The sequence below is a fragment of the Primulina huaijiensis genome, chromosome 10 (assembly GCF_012295235.1).
Source record: "Primulina huaijiensis isolate GDHJ02 chromosome 10, ASM1229523v2, whole genome shotgun sequence".
In the NCBI taxonomy this organism is placed as follows: Eukaryota; Viridiplantae; Streptophyta; class Magnoliopsida; order Lamiales; family Gesneriaceae; genus Primulina; species Primulina huaijiensis.
Genome location: NC_133315.1, coordinates 19,503,844 through 19,526,152, shown reverse-complemented (window position 1 = coordinate 19,526,152; position 22,309 = coordinate 19,503,844). Strand labels below are relative to the sequence as shown.

General features: G+C 34.6%; 3 protein-coding genes across 3 annotated transcripts; 1 reads left to right on the top strand and 2 right to left on the bottom strand.

Annotated features, from left to right (window-relative positions):
- Nucleotides 1–1,714: 1,714 nt before the first annotated feature.
- Nucleotides 1,715–4,607, top strand: LOC140986992 (protein WHAT'S THIS FACTOR 9, mitochondrial). The gene is made up of 2 exons (XM_073455415.1): nucleotides 1,715–1,797; nucleotides 2,984–4,607. Exon 2 carries the CDS (start codon nucleotides 3,175–3,177, stop codon nucleotides 4,417–4,419), a length of 1,245 nt encoding a protein of 414 aa, XP_073311516.1. The 5' UTR covers nucleotides 1,715–1,797; nucleotides 2,984–3,174; the 3' UTR covers nucleotides 4,420–4,607.
- Nucleotides 4,608–5,762: 1,155 nt separating this feature from the next.
- On the bottom strand, nucleotides 5,763–11,422 carry LOC140986381 (methylmalonate-semialdehyde dehydrogenase [acylating], mitochondrial). The gene is made up of 19 exons (XM_073454601.1): nucleotides 11,270–11,422; nucleotides 10,982–11,079; nucleotides 10,572–10,643; nucleotides 10,289–10,450; nucleotides 10,125–10,203; nucleotides 9,884–10,038; nucleotides 9,648–9,711; nucleotides 9,373–9,452; nucleotides 9,141–9,206; nucleotides 8,247–8,297; nucleotides 8,013–8,164; nucleotides 7,625–7,715; nucleotides 7,392–7,472; nucleotides 6,864–6,941; nucleotides 6,732–6,767; nucleotides 6,609–6,652; nucleotides 6,445–6,523; nucleotides 6,189–6,279; nucleotides 5,763–5,985 (listed from the first exon to the last, which is right to left on the bottom strand). Exons 1-19 carry the CDS (start codon nucleotides 11,292–11,294, stop codon nucleotides 5,873–5,875), a joined length of 1,617 nt encoding a protein of 538 aa, XP_073310702.1. The 5' UTR covers nucleotides 11,295–11,422; the 3' UTR covers nucleotides 5,763–5,872.
- Nucleotides 11,423–12,066: 644 nt separating this feature from the next.
- On the bottom strand, nucleotides 12,067–22,072 carry LOC140986450 (methylmalonate-semialdehyde dehydrogenase [acylating], mitochondrial-like). Its single transcript, XM_073454706.1, has 20 exons — nucleotides 21,842–22,072; nucleotides 20,281–20,839; nucleotides 19,412–19,509; nucleotides 17,968–18,039; nucleotides 17,727–17,888; nucleotides 17,573–17,651; nucleotides 17,037–17,191; nucleotides 16,410–16,473; nucleotides 16,206–16,285; nucleotides 15,021–15,086; nucleotides 14,654–14,704; nucleotides 14,436–14,587; nucleotides 14,242–14,332; nucleotides 14,007–14,087; nucleotides 13,482–13,559; nucleotides 13,349–13,384; nucleotides 13,190–13,233; nucleotides 13,029–13,107; nucleotides 12,790–12,880; nucleotides 12,067–12,697 (listed from the first exon to the last, which is right to left on the bottom strand). Exons 2-20 carry the CDS (start codon nucleotides 20,810–20,812, stop codon nucleotides 12,315–12,317), a joined length of 2,394 nt encoding a protein of 797 aa, XP_073310807.1. The 5' UTR covers nucleotides 20,813–20,839; nucleotides 21,842–22,072; the 3' UTR covers nucleotides 12,067–12,314.
- Between the last annotated feature and the right edge of the window lie 237 nt (nucleotides 22,073–22,309).

The following is a 22,309-nucleotide window of genomic DNA, read 5'->3' as shown; positions in this document are numbered from 1 at the left end:
ACTCTCATGGATTAGGTAAACGAGTCAAAGCACATCCCTAGCATATAGAGCCTCAGTGTTGTCCCGGGTCGTAAGGACTAATGGTGTACAATCATAACCACAGATTTATCATATCGATGAATGATAACCACTTGAAAAGTCCGTTGGAGGGTTGTTCGGTATAATCATCATATGACTACCTATCTGCATGTTTGGACATCTCTATGCCCTTATCAAGAAACGCAGTACACAACATCACAGATGCTAGTCTTGCGCTCAAGCGACCTTTATCCTTATTTTAGGCAGTTGAATCGACTAGGAACGAATTTAGAATATGCAGTGTTTACAAATGAGTTTCAACATCGAATTACGATTCATTTGTATTAAAGCATAATCAAAGATTTTATCTATGCTGATTGCATGGGTATACAGATAAAGTAAAACGAAACCATTAAAAGTTAAATTATATTAAAATAAAGATTGTTTATTATACTTGAGTCAATAAATTCCCTAACCAACAGTTAGCTTGCAAAGTATCTACTCCAACATCATCCTCTCTAATTCATGAAAACTTATTAGTAGCTTGTTAATTGCAAGTGCCTTACCCGAGAATTCAATTCGTACCCAAACTATTGACATGTTACACTGGATAAGATTTCGGTTTGAAAAAGTAATACAGAGGCGTACATCAAGATCTTAGCTCTGATCTTCACTGAATTTTTGACCCAACAGTTGCAATAACAAAATATGCATTCATAGAGATTCAGAGAACTGCAATATTCAAAGCTAAATAAGTTCATTAATAAGATAAAATTTTGAAATTATAAACAGATATTCAATCATAATCAAACCACATAGCAGAATCAATATTTAAGAAAAAATAAATCTTGAACATTACATCCTAAACAAGCAATGTAGTGTGAATATGGTGATCGAGTTGGATAATCCAACATGGATCTGAATCAATCAACCAAAACATCAAAAATGCTAATACGCTAAGGGAAAAATAAAAATGCGGTCCTAAATCAAATTAACGAAAAAATGAATATGAATCAGATCAAGTTTTTCAGATGAACTCGAATCTGTACCTCGTAGGAGCCATCACCTTGGGGTTTACTCAGACATTTGATCTCCTCTTTGAGTCGGCCCATCTCTTCTACCACGTTCAACGTTTTTCTTAATTAACTAACTTTAGAATGGAAATTTGAAAAGTAATATGTTTATTCGATCCAGTTTATAATTATAGTGAAAAATTAAAACGAACATTATCTTATTGGTCGATCTCTGATAAAAATAAAAACTCATCTGATTTCTATTTATAATAAAAATTTGAAATTAATATTTTTAACATAAAATAAATTATTTTATTCAGATTGATATTATTATAATATATTTTCAACATATAAATAATATTTTCATTCAAATTAATATATATTACATTATATTTTGACTTAAAAATAATAATTTTAATTTAAATTAATATATATTATTCAGTATCATATTTTTTAAGATATAACTAATAAAAATGATTTTTTTTATATAAAAGATAATATTTTTTATATATCAAGTTAGAGATCTGATTGAACCGGCCAAAGAATGGATTTTTAAGCTTTTTGACCGGAAGCGTCAACTATGAAAGTAGAAAATTAAAAAAAAATTAATCTTAACCAGCCATTCATATATTGACACGTACAAATTTCCAAGTCAGCTTATACTATTCTCGTTTTCGCCTCATCTAGGGTTTACATTTCAAGCCACCAAGATCGAAGCTGCGTTCGGTAAACCTCAAAGAAACAATGCCTCCCCGCAGCTCCGGAGGTTGATTTTCTGATTCTTTTACTCTATATCTTCTCGTACGATTTACTCTTGGTCCGATCTCTGACTCGGCCTTTGTTTTGTTTCATTTTCTTTTTGATTTATACATATATGATACGAAGCAGTTTTAAAGGTTTGAATTTTACGAATAATTTATGCTTGCGACCATTCTTAACCCATTTGGGATTTTCCACTCTCGATTGATTGCGAATGTACAGGGTTTATGGTAATGCTTGGTTGCCAGTTATTTGATCGTCTAATATTTTCCAAGTTTGATTGATTGGGGTAAATCTTTTCTTTTCCGCTATGGATGGTTATGGATTAGGTTTTTAATGGATTTAATTGGGATCAGGCTCTGTGTTTCTGGCTATTGTGCTTAGCCTTTATTTGTGTGTGTATTCTGCTAGAATTGTTCGGAGTGTCGGAAAAACAATCACCACGGTTTTTATTGTTACTATTTTCCTCGAAATTGTTCTCCTATTTTTAGATTTAAATATTTTTTTTTCAGAAACAATTCCTTGAAATTGTATTGGAGTTACTTTTAAAATTTACAGAACCGGGTCGAGGTATTGATGGTACATTATAGATATGTAGCTTTGTAATGAGTATATGAGGCAATTTTAAGATTTTAAAGTTAAAATATAGTTTATTGGATTAGAATATAATCAATGATAAGAGTTGTAATTAGAGTTAATGATTATGTCTGGAGATGTAATAGAAACACTTGGGGTTTTGGGGAAACATTCATTTCCGAAAAAGAAAAAAGAGGGTAGATAGTGAATCCAACATACCCATGTTTTTCTGAGAAAATGATAGTCTTTCCTGAATTCTTTAAATATCAAATACTGAGTTTTCTAAGTTGAAGAGATGTTGCAGGAAGATGAAAGACGGATTTGTGGTGAATTATGTCAATTTATTTTAGGACAATCATCATTCATATTGGCATGTTATTACTTTCAGTGTTAGCCTTTCAAATGTCAAATTGAATTTGGGTACGGTAACTTTTTGTCTGAGTTCTTGTCTGGGTTACTTCAATTAAGTGGGACCTTTTAAATTTAATGACCAAGTAAGGAACTTAAATAGGTTTTTCTCCTATCATTCTTTGTTCGATATAATTATGTTTTCTGGTATCGTCTTGCATTTGGATGAGATGCTCATATGTACGTTTTGGTCGTGTCATAATTTTCAGATGGGTACAGGTCTCCCGAGACTCCAACCCCGTGTATGCGAGAGATATTTGCTCATCATTTGGTGTAAAAAGAAGTAAATTTGGATTTCATTTAAGCCTTTGGATATGCTTCCTGTTTCCCAAAATGTTTCTGTCTTCTTCAATTTGAAAAATCACCAATAGTTTCTGAAACATCAAGCTGTTACTACCAAATGTCCAAGAAAATCAGAAACCCTCAAATGGTCTTTCACAAACTCCTGTTCTCGGCTTCGCAAGTCCGAATCCTTCCTTTATCTTGGCACTCCTATATCCCGAAACAAACTCATGTGAATGTGTGCATGAAATGGAAAAAAGACTCATACTTCGACTCCATTGATTCCATTCACAAATCCCGTCAACTCAAGCCCATCATCTCGATGAAAAACTTCTTTATATTATCTTCCTCTTCACCTTATGACAACTATTCTATTCCAATCTCAGCCGTCTCCAAGAAAGGCCTATACTTTGGTTTAAATATAAAAGTGGCTAGGTTCTTGAGGAGCTATCCTTCTTTTTTTGAGGAGTTTAATGGGCCCCTTTACAATTTGCCTTGGTTTAGACTGACTCAGAAAGCCATCGAGCTTAATAAAGAGGAAAGAATGATTTATGAAGTTTTTAAAGATGATATCTTGGGTAGATTGAAAAAGCTTATCTTGATGAGTGGTAGTAGAAAGGTGATTCCCATGAAGGTAATTAAAGGCTTGCACTGGTATTTAGGGTTGCCTGATGAATTTCAGGACGACCCTTCGGATTATGTCAAAGATAACGAGTGTTTTCGCATAGTGGACATAGAAGATGGACTGAAGGGTTTGGCAGTTTTTGAAGGTAATGATGTTGAGAAGGATGGGAAATTTTGGTCGATAATGCAGAAGAATGCAATGAAGAATGGTCTATATGGTGGTGGTGCGGATGAGACAATTGCATTCCCATTGTTTCCCTCTAAAGGTCTAAGGCTGAAACAGAAGATAAATGATTGGTTAAACGAATTTCAATGCCTCCCTTACATCTCCCCTTACGATGACTCTTCTTTCTTGGAACCAGACAGCGATTTATCTGAGAAACGGGTCGTGGGATTGCTTCATGAGTTGTTGAGTCTGTTTGTTGAACATGCTGCAGAAAGAAAGGCTTTTTTATGTTTGAGGAAATGCTTGTGTTTGCCGCAGAAGATTCACAAAGCATTTGAGAGGCATCCACACATGTTTTATTTGTCGATGAAGAATAAAACTTGCACAGTTATTCTGAAAGAAGCTTATTGCAATGAGCTGACTATAAAACCACATCCTCTGGCAGAAATAAGAAAGAAGTACATTGATTTGATGAAGGATTCGGTTGTAATTTTGAGGAATAGAAGTTTGAATAGTAGAAGGGCGTTTGATAAAGAAAATTTTAATTTAGAGAAATACGGATTGTATAGATGAAGTGACTGGTACGAACAGACAATATGCTTGAACTAAATACTTGGCACATTATGAGTCTGACTACAATAATGTTGGTTCAAGCGCAACTTACTTTTCTATTTGAAATCTTATGGTGTCCATTTATTTTGGGTTTGGATTATTGGTTGGCTTTATAATGTGGAATTCCACCAAGACTCGTTTTAATTAAAGGTTTTGCGATTATGTAAAATATCTGTTCGTAAACTTGTACTTTCTATCTTTACACAACTCAAACCGTGAGTGCAAAAGACCACAATCACCGAATCCAGCAACGTCTAGGATCATGTCAAATTTATGAAACTCAACAAGAGCAACAACTTAATGATAAACAATTTAGAGATTTTTACAAGTTGTGATAGAATCTAATATTTAAATAATTTAAACATTTTTACAAATCATTTGAGTAGTTCAGGTCGGCACAATGAAAACTATAGCACAAAATATGGCATTAGATTATTTATTTACCTTGCAATGAAAAAAAGACAAGTGCTACAACCTTTTGGTCACGCAAACAAAAAACTGTGACAAGTTGACATAAAATGAATCAGTTTAAAGCATTCACGTGGCCAAGACTCAAGTGATCATCTTCATTGGCGTCAAATACAGCAATGAATACACTTATCAAGAACACGTTTTAGCGGCATCGAGTCTAAGAGAGATCATTCATAATTCAAACCAAAAATTTATCATTTTATGCACCTACATAGTCCATATAATTGTCTCTTAAACCACACTTCTATTGCCGACTTATTCCTTCTGCAACCCAGCATACAAATACATCAGCTCACACCAATTGTGTGCTCGATGTTCTCCTAAAATATAGGACATAATAAGAAAACCCATGATCCAGTACTTACCTTGTATTGTAAGCGTAAGAGTTTTCCGTAATCACATCATGTTCCAAGTATTTAGTTCAAACATATTGTGTGTTCTTACCAATTACTTCATCTATGCAATCCATATTTTCTAAACTAAAGTTCCCTTCTACTACTCAACCTTCTATTTCTCAAAATCACAACCGAATCCTTCATCAAATCATTGTATTTCTTTCCAAGTTCTGTCAAAGGATGTGATTCTATAGTCAGCTCATTACAATAAGCCTCTTTCAGAATAATTGTGCAAGTTTTATTCTTCGACGACAAATTAAACATGTGTGGATGGTATCATATTGCATTCAGATCAAAAGCTAAAAATATTTGTTTTGTTAGATAATTCACTGGAGCTTTAATATTATATTAATATTTTGATTATATATGGCTAGATTAATTTCGTTTACTCACAGGGTCTCCTATAATACCATTCACTCAATTTCTTTGAAAAGAAAAAAAAAGAAAGAAATTTCATTACATATTCATTAGATAAGATGGCTAGCTTTAGAAGAAAATAATCTGATAATACAAGATTTTCAAATATTCAGCTAAGCATTTATCATGATTCACGACTTTTGGGAAGTTGGCATGGCAAGAGAAACTCCAGCACCACTTGGTAAATCCTTCCATTGCTGAGTCACAGTTTTGATCTGTGTGTAAAACTGTACTCCAGCCTTACCTGCAACGAAACGATCCATCGCCCAGTAGAACAGAGCGAAGATCGGGCATTTTACCCCTTATAGAATAGATACACAATGCTAAACCATGAAAATTGGTGGAAAAAAAAGGAACTGACATATATTTTTTAAGCTGTGTGTTTAATGTGCGAGGAAAGCAAATGATTTTATTTGTGATAAAAGGATCGAGCTTAGTTTGTCTTACCGTAGAAATTGAGATCCCCCGCAAAAGATGCCTTGGAGCCAGTGAAGGAGAAGAAAGGCAGAGGAACAGGAATGGGAACATTGATACCAACCTGAAGCAAACCAATTCAAGTCAATGTACGCTGGAAAATCAGTGGCATGATAGTGCTTTTTTGGGCAAAAAAAACTCGCTGATTCATGATAAATGGTTCGATTATGGTCATAAACTGTTGAACTAACAATAAATTTGAATCAAAGCCATGAAACAACTTAGTTACCTGGCCCGCCTCTATCTCAGTTTGAAATTTCCTTGCAGCAAATCCAGACGATGTAAAAATAGCTGCACCATTCCCATATCTGAAAAATTTGGATAACAGAGTCATGAAATTGCTCAAAGCAAGAATAACTTGACGATTAAAGAGAGAAAAGGAAGTGTAAATACTTGTTTTTGTTGACAATCTTTATAGCTTCTTCTATATTGTCAGCCTGAGATAAGGAATTAAATTCAATAATACTAGGAAAGAACACATGATATGAAATATAATATGGATAATCACTGACATACCTGCATGCAAATGAGAACAGGGCCAAATATCTCCTCCTAGAAGCCCACAATAAGAGAAGTTAAACATAAAACCCCCAACAAGATTCCTATGGACTTTATGAGATACAAAGAAAAGAATACAAAGACTGGTACCTTGTAACATTCCATATCAGCAGTGACATCAGCCAAGATGGTGGGCCCAATGAAATTTCCTTGTTCATATCCTGGAACCTATTACTCCGCATGGAAGAAAAAGGGTAACTGTTCATTTAATCCAACGAATCCATCATCTATTTCCAACCATGGATGCAAAATACATGAATAAATCCAAAAGTAAAGCACATTTAGTGACAAAATGCTAATTATTTCACTAAATTGCATGTATATCTTACCAAACATATTTTCATTGGTATCCTGCCCTCGCCCCACCTCCCAAACTTCCGAGATAATTTGAACTTTTCAAGGTGTAGTCGTCAAATTAAATTTGCTAACTCGGTGAAAATAGAATCTACCCCAATCAATTTGATATTATTTAATGAAGGGCTTGTGGTCCAAGAAAAGATGTATAAGCCTTCGCTGAAAGTATTATTTATAGTTAAAACATGAGCATTCAAAGCATCTCATCGAGAACCTGGTTGAAACTCAGAAGCTGTAATACCGAGTAGCTAAACAAACAAGCACCTTAATAGTTCTTCCATCAAGCAATAATCTGGCCCCATTCTCAACCCCGCTTTGGACCAAGTTGCATACTCTGTCCTTCGCCTGAGAATGAAGATGTGAGATTAGAGAAACAAAGAGGCCAGAACAAAAAAAAAACTGTTATTCGTGCAAAAATTCGCAATTATCATGACCTAATCATTGGTAAAACACAGCTTTTGATGGAAATCTTGACAAATACCTGCCACTGCACTAACCTGCTTACTAATGACTGGACCGAGGTCTGCCTCTGGATCTGTTCCAGTATTCACCTTAAGGGCTTTGGCACGCTCCACTAGCTTTTCTTCCCTACAAAGATCCAAATAGTTTGCTGAACATGGAACTTCTACTTAACCAAATCGCACTAACAAACACACAGGTCTTTTGAAAACAGCCCACATAAGAGAATAGAAGAAACGCGTTTCACTTAACAAAGTAAAATCCTGAATTATAAACATTTTCTGAAACAAAAATTGAAACAGCGCATTCGTAAACAGAAGATTGCCTTTCTTAGTTTTGCTGGTAAACATTTGAGCAGTTGTGTTTAATGAAATGGAAACAAAAATGAAAACAAAATGTGTGATGCCCACCAAGAAAGAGGAGTACCATAATTTTGATCCCCCAACAAACACCACTGTGCTAAGAGCCATGCACCTTTGTCCCGCGGCACCAAAACCAGCTGCAACTAAAGCATTTAAAGTTGCATCCAAGTTTGCATCAGGCATCACAATTCCATGGTTCTTTGCTCCCATGTTGGACTGCAGGTGTTCGTGTTAGTTAGGAAGTTAAGTTTTTCAGAAATAAAAGAATTTGAAAACAAAATATATTAACAGCAGTGACCTGAACGCGTTTTCCACTAGCCGAAGCTCTCGCATAAATATGCATGCCAGCCTAAACAAGAATCAAAATCAGGCCCCTAATTGTAAGAGAGATGGAACCAATCGGTTGCCAGACAAACCATTTAAGATCAGAAAATATGTTAAACTGTATCCTCAGCATTGGAACAGAACTTTACCAAAATGTAAAGAAGCTCACTAGCTAAGATAGGAACAAACAACTATCATAATATTGAAGAGCTAAATGGCTGTATTATATAGTGCTGATGCAATTCATCTTTGTTTTGCAGACATAATAGGGAAGAAAGTATTTTTTAAGAGAGAGGTGTCAGACATCATAATTCCTGTATACCATCTTGCCAGAGTTGGCATAAAGAATGTTCATGTTGCATTCTGCAAATTGGCCACCGACCAATTGCGTTAGCACGCAAGAAACTGCTTGCATGCACTCACCAGAGGGAGAAATGGGGAGAGAGTCTGAGTTAATCAACGTGGTGAATGTGGACGAAAAACTCTTGGACTTGGAGAGAGAACACATGGAACCAGCTTGCGTGTGGTCCTGACTAGAAGTTTGTGCCCATTGCATGGCAATAACTTTTAGATGCATGAATGGGTTGGTATATGTGGTTTAGTGGTTTTTTTTGGGGTGCCTGATTTTGTATCTGATCCATTTAAACTTTATATAGTCAAATCACAAGTGACATGTGGATCATTTTGGGCCATACTGACGGAATTTGGTGCTATTTATTTACAAGTTGACTCCAGATATATTGATTGTTAATCCATCTAAACCAAACAAATTAGTAGACTCAAACTATCACCTGCAACAAATAATTTCAGTTGAATAGGCAAGGTCAACTCAACTGAAACGCAAGTGTGACATGGACAGCTTACATACCGTGTTTGAACCAACAAATGATATGGCCCTAATATCTTCGTCATCACATATAGCATTAACCGTGTCCTGCACAAAAGAGCATTAACATAAAATGTATCAGATCTACAATAAATGAATAATATTCGCTCATACACTGGTATTGAGCAAATGATCACTGTTTTCTAATTCAAAATGATTATTGAAGGCATGACAAGGGAGTATAGATGATATAAAATTGAAAACAGGAACGTACATTGGTGCCATGAACAATGTTGAGGACACCATCGGGCAAACCAGCCTCCATAGCCAACTCTGCAAGGATCATAGAAGCCCCTGAAAAAGTAAAAAGAAAAACAGAGCAAAAAATCAGTCGCAAAACAGGCACTTAAATATTCTAGAAACATTATGCAAGTAATACTTGTGAAATCATTGTGGAAAAACTTCGCGTGTGTAAAATTTTCACATTCACAACAAAGACTAACTAATACTGACAGTAAATAGGACAAAAGATGTGAAGCAAACACTCACCTGGATCTTTTTCAGATGGCTTAAGAACAAAAGTATTTCCACACGTCACTGCAACCGGAAACATCTGACATGAGACGTCAGAAAAAGATGTCTTAATACCATGTATTGTTTTGAAATTTCAAACAAGAAAATATACTTATTAATTATTAAACATAAAGAGGGCAGAATGTAAGATAAATGAAAGAATCATACAAACTTCAAGTTATGTAAGCATAAGAAAACAAAGGCAGATTTACCCATAAGGGAATCATTGCTGGGAAGTTGAAGGGGCAAATCCCAGCACAAACACCAATTGGTTCTCTAATGCTGTAGGTATCTATTCCATTTGACACGTTGGAAACATACTCTCCCATCTGGAGAGTGGCCATTCCACACACATGTTCCACCACCTCTTCACGAAACTCAAAAAACAATAAGAACTCAAATCATTATCTACTGTCCAAAACAGTAAAATCAACACACACATAAGTTACTAACCTAGACCGCGGAACACGTCACCTTGAGCATCCTTCAATGTTTTCCCTTGTTCTGTGGTAATGTTCAAAGCAAGCTTATCCTACAGCAGAAGTTTAAATTATTTTGTTGAATCGATGCCATGGACAAAAAAAATAAATTATATTCAAAGAAATAAAACCACTCACCATGTTCTTACGAATAAGATCTTGGAACTTTAACATTGCGCGCTGTCTAGTTGTGATTGGGGTGTTCCTCCATGATGGAAATGCTTGTTTGGCTGCAAAAACAGCAGACTTGAACTCATCCTTTGTTGTTAGAGGTACTTGCGAAACCACTTCTTGTGTTGCCTAAGGTAAAATGTCAGGTAATCAAAATGAAGGGCTAAAGAACTACACGCAACTCAAACATATAGACAAACATAAATAAAAAAAGAATAAATGCAATCATTTCAGCATCTAAATCACTTACCGGGTTTATGACATCAATGGAATCAGATGAATGTGAATCTACAAAGCTTCCTCCGATAAGATTTGGCACCCTCTGACACAAAAGATAATGTAATCCACTAGAACTTCATCAATTAAAAAAATAAAAAAATAAAAGAATGCAATGCAATACATAGCGGACACTTCTGCCCCCATATTTTTCTTGATATTAATTTTATTTTACTTCCATTCGTTTGTGGCCTTTTTAATAACCATGCTCAAAGTTAACTGAAGAAAACTAAAGTTCTAAAGCAAGCACGCACCTTTAGCTTTTTTTATTTGTGATCCTATTTCCAGAATATGTTCTTTATTCGAGCAATTATAAAAGAAACGAAAAATGGTAAAAGAAAAAAGAAATTGATCCAAACAAAATCGAACAAGATAAAAACTCACAAGCGAGTTCCCATGCCTCCAGGATGGTTCAGCAGCAGTTGAAAATTGAGAATTCGCAATTCCAATTATCCCATGATGCAACCTCCTCATATTTCTCACTAAAATAAAATTAAAACACGAATTAACAAAAATCAGGCACATTCAATAAAAAAATCATAGCTTTGAATCTACAATTAAACAACTTTTAAAACAGACATAATTCATAAATGAATTGACAACAGGAACAAAATTTTGTTAACAAACATGAACACAAACTCATCTAATTAGCAAACTCATAAACAAGCTTACCTCGTTGGACTGAAAAACGCAACATCTTGATATTCTGCTGAAGAAGTGACCTGAAATGATGTGCGTAAAAGTACTCTACTGTTTACTGACCTCAGGCCAGTATTCTAAATTCGTTATGTTTTTGTATTTTTCGAAAGAGATGGACTACTTTGTAATTTCATTTAAATAATGGGGGTTAGACGTTATTTATAATACAATAATAGTAGGTTACTGTATTTTCCCATGTGGCAAATCATTATTTGCAAACCTAAACAATTTTTAATATAAATATTTTAAAAAAAAACTAATATGGGACGATTTGACAATTCAATTTTATGATTTTAATTTCCAATTTGATTCGATTATAAAAAAATATTTTTTATGTCAAAAATAATATTTTTTTATTGTAGATGTGGACCGAATTGATTTGTCTCACGAATAAAAACCCACAAAAATTTTTAGTTGGATACAAGATAAGGATGGGCCACACGTCAGAGATAACATAAGAACTTTATTAAGAAGAAAATATTATTATTAAATAATATGATAAATTTCAATCTTTTCAACTTCTAATAGGATTTGGGTTTGATTTTCAAATACAAGTAAACGAGAACACTCGTTCAAATAACGAGGATAAAAATTTTACGTTGGTCACATAAAATTATAGAGTATCACAAGTAGAATACCATAAGAATGATTGTTTAATAACAAAATTTTTAATAAATAAAAACATTCTCATTAAAATACTCGGGTTTTCTAATCGAAATCGAAATCGAAATAGAAATAAAAGATTAACCCACATTAAGTTTAAATAGTTCGTTCATAAACGCTCCTCCCGTCTATCTTGGAAAACTAAAATTAGTTATCTTGCATTATTATTCACAAACGCACGACAACCGAATTTGGTAATGGACTACAATACCTTAACAAAATTGCAGAAACTTTAGCTCCAAATCTTTCACACAAACTAAATGAGATACATTCTACATACAAGAGGATTCCTGCAGTCTACATAGGCTGTGTCGCCACCACGCATGGTCAGCCGCCCCCCTCGTTAAGTAAAACACTAAAACTGAAGGGTCCAATGTGATCCATCTAAAACGGGGATTGCTGAAGATATGCCTCCACTGCATGGAATGTCCCGCGATTGTTCCACCAGAGACTCCTCATCATTGCTAGGATAATCCTTCATAGACTCCCCTTCATGACTTGGTATATCACTCGGAAGCAATGGTAAAGATACCCCTTCACCATTTGGGAAGTCCCTCAGCTGCAAACCTAGGGATCCATCGTTACTCGTGAAGTCTATAGAATGGAACGTACTGGGGTCCCCATTTTCACTTGGAGGATCATATGAAACCGACATTGGTGATACACTGTTACTTCGAAAATCCTTCCATTGCTGAGTCACAGTTTTTATCTGTGTGTAAAACTGAAGTCCCGCTTTACCTGTAATTCATGAGAACAATGATAAGCAGTTGCAAAAAGTACCTCTTCCAGCAGTCAAAATGCTTATGTCATACACATATTCGATGTTTTACCATAGAAATTGATGTCCCCAGTAAATGATGCTTTGGAGCCAGTAAACAAGAATAAAGGTAAAGGTGCTGGAACAGCAACATTTACACCAACCTAAAACCAATCAAATTAGTGTGAGAGCTCAATGCTAAAAAAGAATCTAGAACAATACAATTTCAGAAGAGTAAAAGGTTGGATATCCGGGAACTGATAAACTGCATCTGCCTCATGTGAAAAAGTATTCAATTTTCCTTGGATTTACCTGTCCAGACTCCGCCTCAATCTGAAATTTTCTTGCAGAAGCGGGGGATGATGTAAATATTGACGTTCCATTCCCATGTCTGCTCAAGAAAACAACCGTATCAACCAAACATCAACCTATATAAAATGTTAAAACTCAAAATACCCAAGAAATTGTGTTACTTGTTTCTGTTTACAATTCCTATTGCCTGGTCCAAGTTTCCGACCTGTGCACGAGACGATGGATAATTAATTAATAAATCATTCATATTAGCAAATAATTACAAAAGAAGTTTTCCTTTTTCTTCTTTTATATTTTAGTTAAGAAATACAAGAGATCACCTTCATACAAAGAAGAACAGGGCCCAATATCTCCTCCTGCATGCAACAAGAGTATGAATAGTCACAATTTACCAATTTCTGGACACAAGCCCCAGCAACCAAACCTAAAGTCATCAAATCAAAAGCTATATACCTTGTAACACTCCATATCTTCAGTGACATTAGTTAAGATGGTGGGACCAACGAAGTTTCCCAGCTCATATTTGGGGACCTGTTTTTTTATCAATAAAAAATTAAAATAAATAAATATGTTCTCCGTTAACAGTAGACACTTGCAGGAAAGATTTTCACACACTGGAAGTAAGAACTAAATAATCACAATGAGACCAACTAACATTCCAGTGATAGTCGTTGATTTTCCAGGATATTAGGTCTCATATCAAAATTACTCTGGATGTGAATTTAAATTTTTAAATAATTACCTACCAAACTATACTTTATTTTATGCCATGTTAGTTTCTTATGGATGGATATGTGCTGTGTGATGAGAGCCAGAGTACATATATACAAATTGTTCGAAGGAATTAAGGCAGCATTATTATATTGCCACCTAAGTACCCAAGAACTGTTCACACTGTCCATCAGAATGTACGGAGTCTAATTTTGGATTTAATTATCATAAAGAAGGGTCAGAATAAGAGGAAATCTGTAGTCATACCGAAATCTTTCTCCCATCAAGAATCAATCTAGCACCATTATCAACAAAAGTTTGGACCACTCTGGAAATCCGTTCACTAACCTGCACATATGGATAAAGAAAGCAAGCTGCTGCTCCGGTTACTTGTGATGAATTCTAATTGATATAATGAAGTAACATTTCACTCAGAATCTTAACTTAATGTAAGCAATCCGAATACTTGACTACTAGCAAAAACAAAAATATTTGAGTGCACCTGCTTACTAATCACTGGACCAAGGTCGACACCCGGTTCTGTGCCAGCATCTACTATGAGAGCCATGGCACACTCCACTAGCTTATCTTCCCTGATGAAATTAGTTTTATCACTATTCAATTCAGAATTTCCACGTAAATTTTGTCACAAAAAGCAGCAAAATGAAAATACTATGCATTGAAATAGTCACAAACCACGACTTTGAATCCCCAACAAAAATGAGAGTGCTGATTGCTGTACACCTCTGTACTGCAGAACCAAGGCCAGCAGAAATCAAAGCATTCAGTGTGGCATCAATATTTGCATCTGGCATGACAACTGCATGACTCTTGGCGCCAACATTCATCTGAAGGGTACAATCAATGAAGTTGAGCACAAACATATGCCAAAACAACTAAAAACTTATTGTCACCTGAATACGTTTACTGTTGACAGATGCTCTTGCATGAATATACATCCCTGGCTGGAAACAGAAAAACTAAATGAATATACCGGTGTAGAACATTTTTCCTTTAATAGTAAAAGAACAATGTAAATAAATGTGAGGTAAGGTGAGAAGATGTCTCTACTTACATATCTCAAGCATATATCATCCTTCAAAATGTTTTAAGCAAGTAAGTTAAATTATAAATCATAAGCAACTATGTAAGACAAAAAACTATCAAACCTTCAGCACACATCAAAGAACTGCAATTAGTGCAGACCACGATCTGCTAATAAAATAGCATAATTGGTTCTGCACACACTCTATCACTAATAGACACTGAAAACAAACTCACAGCATCTGAACCAATATATGACACAGCTTTGATTTCCTCGTCGTCGCAGATGGCATCGATGATATCCTACAAAGATATCACAGACATAAGATAAATAGCAGTCGAGTGAATCAATATACCACATGAACAGTTTTACTTACAAGCAAAGCAACAAATCTCAACCATTTTCTGGAAGTTATTACTGGAATTTAATGAAATGAGAAATTTCCTTCCAAATAGTCACACTGTAAATTATTTTAATATTTGCAATTTAATATGGAATCCATAAGCTTGATATATTAGATTCCTATGTGATTGATTGCAATGCTAGTTTCGTTTCTATTTTAGCATGCTCTGAATAATATTTATGAAACTCCATAATAAAATACTTTCTCATTCCAAGTTCAACATCTATTCCTGACAGCTTTTCTTTATATCTCCTTCAAGCTAATAATTGAGATTTTCCTAACTTCTCCTCTTTGACACACTTCCACCAAATTTACGTGCTTAGAAGTAAGTAAACCACTCCACCGAGTACTCATTAATCGGCCACTAAACCTTTGATTCAACTTAAAAATCCAATCATTAACCAATTTTTTATAAATACTATATTAGCCATTTAACTAGTCTCCTGTGGTCCATTTATTTTCTAGAATTTTTTGTATTTATCTTATCCAGGACCAGAATAGTACTCAAATCACAAGTTATTATTGAAGAACTATTGATTCATGAACACATTCTTCGATACTATGCTTGAAGCGATGCAGCATTTTTAAGATCACACCTTCCGATGGAATAAAGCCAAACAAGATTGCATCGATTGTTTGAAAAATTGATCAAACTGAGAAACAGACCATTCAATCTTATCCTGAATTGTTTATCAAACTTGAAGATGAGTTTTGCGACTGGATTGATTATTAAACTCATTAAGCTTATACAAACTTTAATCAAGCCGACGGTGATCTGTACTCAGGAGTCAGGTGAATCTAGATTTTCAGATATAAATCAATTTTAGCATATCAAAACAACCTCAAGCCAAGCTTCAAAAAGCTTATCAAAAGATAAAAGTTTAGCTTGCATAACAAACAGAGTTTGGACAAGCTTTCATATATCAATCTTGACATGTATTTAGTGTAGCTTAATTCTTAGCGACCTTTCATGCAATCATAGAAGGGGACACATCAAATATGGCTTTAATGAGCTTACGTTGGTTCCTTGGATAACATTTAGGACACCATTGGGTAAACCAGCCTCCATTGCTAACTCCGCAAGAAGCATACAAGCCCCTGAAAGCACAAATGAGGGAAAAGTGGCGATACTTATTGGGTTTCTCTAAGAAAAATTTAATAGCATGAATCACAATAAGAACGTAAAAGTACAAGCACATCAAAGTAAAGAGGTTGCGGTTACCTGGAGCTTTCTCAGATGGTTTTAGTATAAAGGTATTACCACATGTAACAGCAATCGGAAACATCTGAAGAGAAACAGTTGGCAATAAGGCAAAAAAAATATTTTTAGAAAGTACAAGACATAAAAAGAGTCAAAAATATATTTGGTAGCAGAGATGGACGTCTTTTCTTGCAATAATCTGTGCTCCCCTTTTATTTGAGACAAGCTTAAACCACACAGGCAAGGTTCAATAAATCTGAAAAGCAATATCCATCGCCAACAGTTCACTAAAATCTGGTCAATAAAATGTTTGGTCCTTTAAGTATGAAGCTGATTAAATAAATGTAATTTCCATGTCCTTTTCGGTTTCACCTTAAATACCGCACGTGCAGCGATTTCGACAATTTCTTGGATGTGGGTTTGTTTGGCTTTATAAATGACAATGAGTCAACAAGGAAAAAAACATTTTCCTTCCAAGAAAGACGTTCATTTGCATCTATTCTAGAAAAAGTGAATTCTAACAAATTGCACTCACAACATACACAAACCTACTGGGAGACACTGAAAATATTCAAGAGATCTGAATGGGTGAGCAGAAGAAGCAAAACACAGCATACAAGAGGAATGACTGAAACAAGCACAGCTTACCATTAACGGAATCATGGCTGGAAAGTTGAAGGAGCATATCCCAGCACAAACACCTAAAGGCTCGCGAATGCTATAAGTATCTATGCCAATTGAGATATTTGACACGAAGTCCCCAATGTGCATATTTGCCATTCCGCAAGCATTTTCAACAAGCTCTGTAAAACAATTTATATCAAGATGTTCAACAGGAAACGAACTAAGTGTTGAATTTCAATAATGCTTGAATTTTTTAAGTTATTTTCTCCTTGTTCAGGCCTGGTATCACCGTTTAAGTAACGAATAAAAACAGGGAAAGAAGATCCAAATAAGTTCATATTTCATTTTCTTGTTCCCAAATCCCCATAAAGTTTCACAAACATCTATGGTAATGCAGCTATTGGCAGATAGAGACATCTCACTTAAAATAAACACAATTACTAATCAAGTACCCAACTGTATTCATCTATCTAAGTCTATAATTTAATCCTGAATTTCAAGTCCAAATTCTCTAGGGCTAATAAACACTCAAACTAGAAAAGAAAAATGAAGAAACTCACCAATGCCGCGGGACACATCATTAAATGCATCCTTTAAGGTCTTACCCTGCTCTGTTGTTATATAGCTCGCAAGCTTGTCCTATAAAATGAATAAAATATGCATGTTACTAAATATCTAAAAACAGAGATTTAAGATGTGAGATTGCATGCTCACACTTTCTCTGCGTATAAGCTCCTGTAGCTTGAACATAATGCGCTGGCGAGTTGTGACCGGGGTATTTCGCCACAATGAAAAAGCTCTTTTTGCAGCAAACACTGCAGCCTTAAGTTCCTCTGGCGTGGATAAAGGAACTTGTGCAACCACTTGCTGTGTCGCCTATAATTTTATACAGAGTATCAGCATAATATTCTTTCAAAATGAGGACTGAAGAAATTCACATCGTCTCCACACTTACAGGGTTCAACACATTGACTGATGATGATGATTGTGAATCAACAAATCTCCCACCAATGAGATTTGGGACTCTCTGCAAGATTAGTTAAAAGAAAGTCTAAAATATAAAATCAAATCATCTTTAAATTAAGGTACCACTTGGTTGGTGGGACGAGGTAAATGAAGGATGAGCGATCAAAGTCATAAACACATAGGACATAGAAATAAATAATATAGTGTGACACGTATATGGTCTCTTGTATGATTTTAATATATTGAATTAATTTTGTGTATATTTTCTTGCAAAGATCAAGATACACCGACTATTTTTTTCCTTTTACCTACTTCTTTTCTTCTTTGAAATTTAATTACACTATATGAAAAATCTCTTTGGACACAATTCCACAAATATTAATTTTACTTTTCCAATACAAAAATTAATTATCATTATATTTTTCCCTATAAATTTTCATAAATAATTTTTCCTTTTTTCGGCTGCCATACATATTGAAATACTTTTTCACAATTCAGCCATTATAATTTATCTATCTTCATTTTATTTAATTAATATTGTGATTGAAATTAATGATTTATTAGTATCAACATGATTACAACCAAAACATAAATGTTTCCATTTTTTTAGCATACTACATTCTATTAATTAATTACATAAATACAAACTTAAATAAAATTTAATAAAAGCATGACACAAAAAATTTATTGATTCTTCAAAAAATTTATTGATTTGTCTATATTTACGTAAAACAACATTACCAATATATAATATTTTTACTTCCACAAATATATATTTTACTCTCCAAAATATTTTTATTTTTAGCTTCAATATGTTTATATCTATCTTTGAGGCTGCTCTCATATGATATTTTAGGGCTTTTTCAATGTAAAACAAGGACAAATAAGTAATATTACACGCATTATCCATGGATCAGTAGTTGGGAGATGAGGCATCACAAATTTGTCAAAGAATTTCTTCTCATGGCAGCATAAAAATTTCTTAATGGCCTAAGGTTTCTCATAAATTGAGCCAAAAGCTAGATGAAGAAGGCTTTGAAAACTATCCTTTCCTTATTCACTGAACCAAACAGTGACTAAATACATGATAATCAATCATGGCACACAAGAATCCAAATGATAGCTTAGCATATTGTTCATAAATACATCTCTCGGTGCTCATTTACGTGAGAGAATCCAAACAAGGTGGTAACACAGTTTCTTTCATGAGCAATCATGATTGTTAAGAAATAGACAACACAAATGAAATTCAACAAATGTTACCAGAAACTAGTATAAATAATTCCTCAAAGCTTCAAAAAGGAACTATTTTCCTCAAACAAACCTCCAATAGTATTAATGTATTAAAGTAAAAATAAAAGAAAAAACTCCTTCACTTGGAGATGGAAAAAAAAACTCTAATATAATTTCCGAGTTGAACTATGTGAAATTACCAAAGGATACCGTTTCCTCCATGATGGTTCAGAAGATGTGGAAGGTTCAGAATTTCCCTGAGTGCCCGTGGGAGTTTTAAGTGTCTTCAATCTTCTCACTGCAGCACAAAACATGAAGAAGGTATTTAGCAGCTCAACATGATCAGCTTATGGTGCGCAAGAAAATCAACCCCTGCGACATATTACCATAAGCCCCTCAAGTCTTAAATCAGATGTTGACAGTTAAGTACTGAAAGTCCAGGAAATCAGAAATCAGAAATCGAAGCTTATATCATAATCCTATGTGATATTGCCAAAAAAAAAAACATCTTTCATTTCATTTTATTGTGATTTCATTTGAAGGACTACTTGTAATATACTCAACTTTCTCCCTTCACTATATTCTTACTATTTCAAAGTTTAACGCAAGAATATGTTCTTTTATGTCTCGGGTGTATTAAATGGGAGCTTGATTACTTGGTCATCTGAGTAGATAGGTTCTTTTTTTAAATATCCATGTAGGGTTGATTTTTTTTCCTAGTCCACCTTCATCTGATATGGTGCTGGGACAGAAAACTTGGTCAAAGTTTTTCATTGCTGTCCCCTTATCTCAAGGAGGCCACGTCTCCCGCCATGATGATCTCTTCTTAAAATTCAGTCACTTTTTAAAAATAGAAATTAAGGCGTCCCATTAACTTTTTTCAAAGAAAAATTTGGAGGTCAAAAACAACTATGGATATATGAGATGCCCCAAAAAAAATTAAACGCAATTGTACAGTTGTACTCCAACAAAGTAACCAACTCAAGATAAGGCCAACACAACATAAACGTGATGGTACAGAACATTAAATGTTCAAGACACCTCAAAAATAAAATTAAAGAAACTCTACCCGTAAGATTCCCTTGCCGGAGCTTAGCTTTAACATTATAAATATGCTTTGGTGTTGATAGAAGCTCGGGATTGGTTTGTCGAAGTCTTTTTAGTATTTGGCGTGGTTTTAGACCTGATTCAGTCATCTCTTTAATTTGCACCACTTCTTTCTCATTAAAACGACGAGCAGAGGGATGTTCTGATATGTTCTTCATTGGTTCATGATTATGTGAACCATTCTTCACAGTGAGAACCCATAAGCCATCCTCTTTCTTACCCACAAGTTCAAAAGGACAGTTTGTAAGTCGAGAGCCTGATTTCCTCTTGCGCACATGTTCACCAGTGGCCTCATCAATGAGCTTACGCCTATCTCGGTAGACACCTCCTCTGTCGCAACCAAGGACAACAACTTTCTCTTTTTTGGACTGTTTAATGGTGACCACATATCCCTGAGAGATGGCAAATTCCCCAACATGTTGAATGAGTTCTTCACGATCAATGAAACTCCCAGGCGGAGGAGGGTGCATCTGTGGAGATTCATCTAACTCCATGTAACAGGTCTTATGAGAAAGGAAATCCTATAAATAAAGTGAAGTCAATATAACCTCTTGAATCCACATAAAGGCCTTAAAAATGACTCCATGCATGTCAAAAGAAAAAGGACGAAGTAAAAACTGGCAAACAAGTGTAACATGGAAAATGCACATCTGCATACATTTTGTTATATGGATTTAAGAGCACGACCCGAAACTTTATTAGGTCTGACAAGTCTTAAGGAACAAATCTTTACGGACAAATTCTAATAGTACATTAATTTATGCTCGAACATCACTACATTTGGTGACAGACATCACCTCCATAAGTAGCCATTTAGTGTTGTTGGGGTCATTTATCAAGCCCTTTACATCACCATAAAGATTCATAATAAGCAGACACGCTTGTGAATTAATAGGAGGTGTGAAATTTGTACACTTGCGGTAAAAAATCAAATTGATCATGGAATGCATCCAAGGCAATATATAACCAACCTTAATGATTTTGCCACTAAACTTACACTCATGCCACAATTCTTGAACAAAATAATGGTGATTATGATAATAACCACATAATTCAACAAAAATAATAATAACACGTGACCATAAAATGAACCATCAAGGTACATGGAATAATTAATACAATACTTAGCTTAGTTCAATCTCCCCAAAACCTCAAATTCAAAAACTGCAAGCTTGGCGTTCAAATTATCCAATTTTTACTATATCACACGATTTTTCTTTCCAGACCGTCAGTTTCCGATCAACGTCAAAATTACGAGTCGCTCCAGCACCAGCAGCGAATTCCAGTGAGCTACTGTTTTATTAACTCATTGAGCTACCTGGTGCATTCTACACTACAATTACATAACTTATAATCAAATCAAAGCTCGTGCTTATCCCAAAAAAATGCAAAACACTTCTTAATTCAAATAATAGGAAAATTTCTAATAAAACATAACAAAATCAAACCAAATTCTCAAATAACTCAATTTTCGCCCATCAATTTGGCAAATTTAACATGGAGATCAAACGAAGAGGGCTTACCGCTGACGGTACACGCGAGTTTCAATTGCATCAAATCGAATTGTCAACATTCTCAGTCGGAAGGAGAAACGACCGTTAGGCCGTTTGTTTTGTCTTCCATGTGTTTCCTCTTACTTGTTTTCCCCGCAGAGAGAGTGTGGAAGCAACGATGGGGAACTGGAGATAGCGAAAACCCTAATTGATATCAGGCCTCAGATGACGTGAAAACTAAATCCAACGGCTATAAATGCAGCTAGAGAAAAATATGGGCTATGCCAATTTATTCGATTTCAATTTAATATTTTACATTTTTAATAATCTGATATTTTAATTTCGGGTTTATAACTAAATATATATTTTGGCAATTAGTACTCTTTAAACTTTATTTCCACAAAAAATGGGTTACCAATAGGTTTATTTATTATAAAAATTAATTTATTTTTAGTTAAATTCAAGACTCAAAAACTAAAAAAGTATATTATTTCGTTT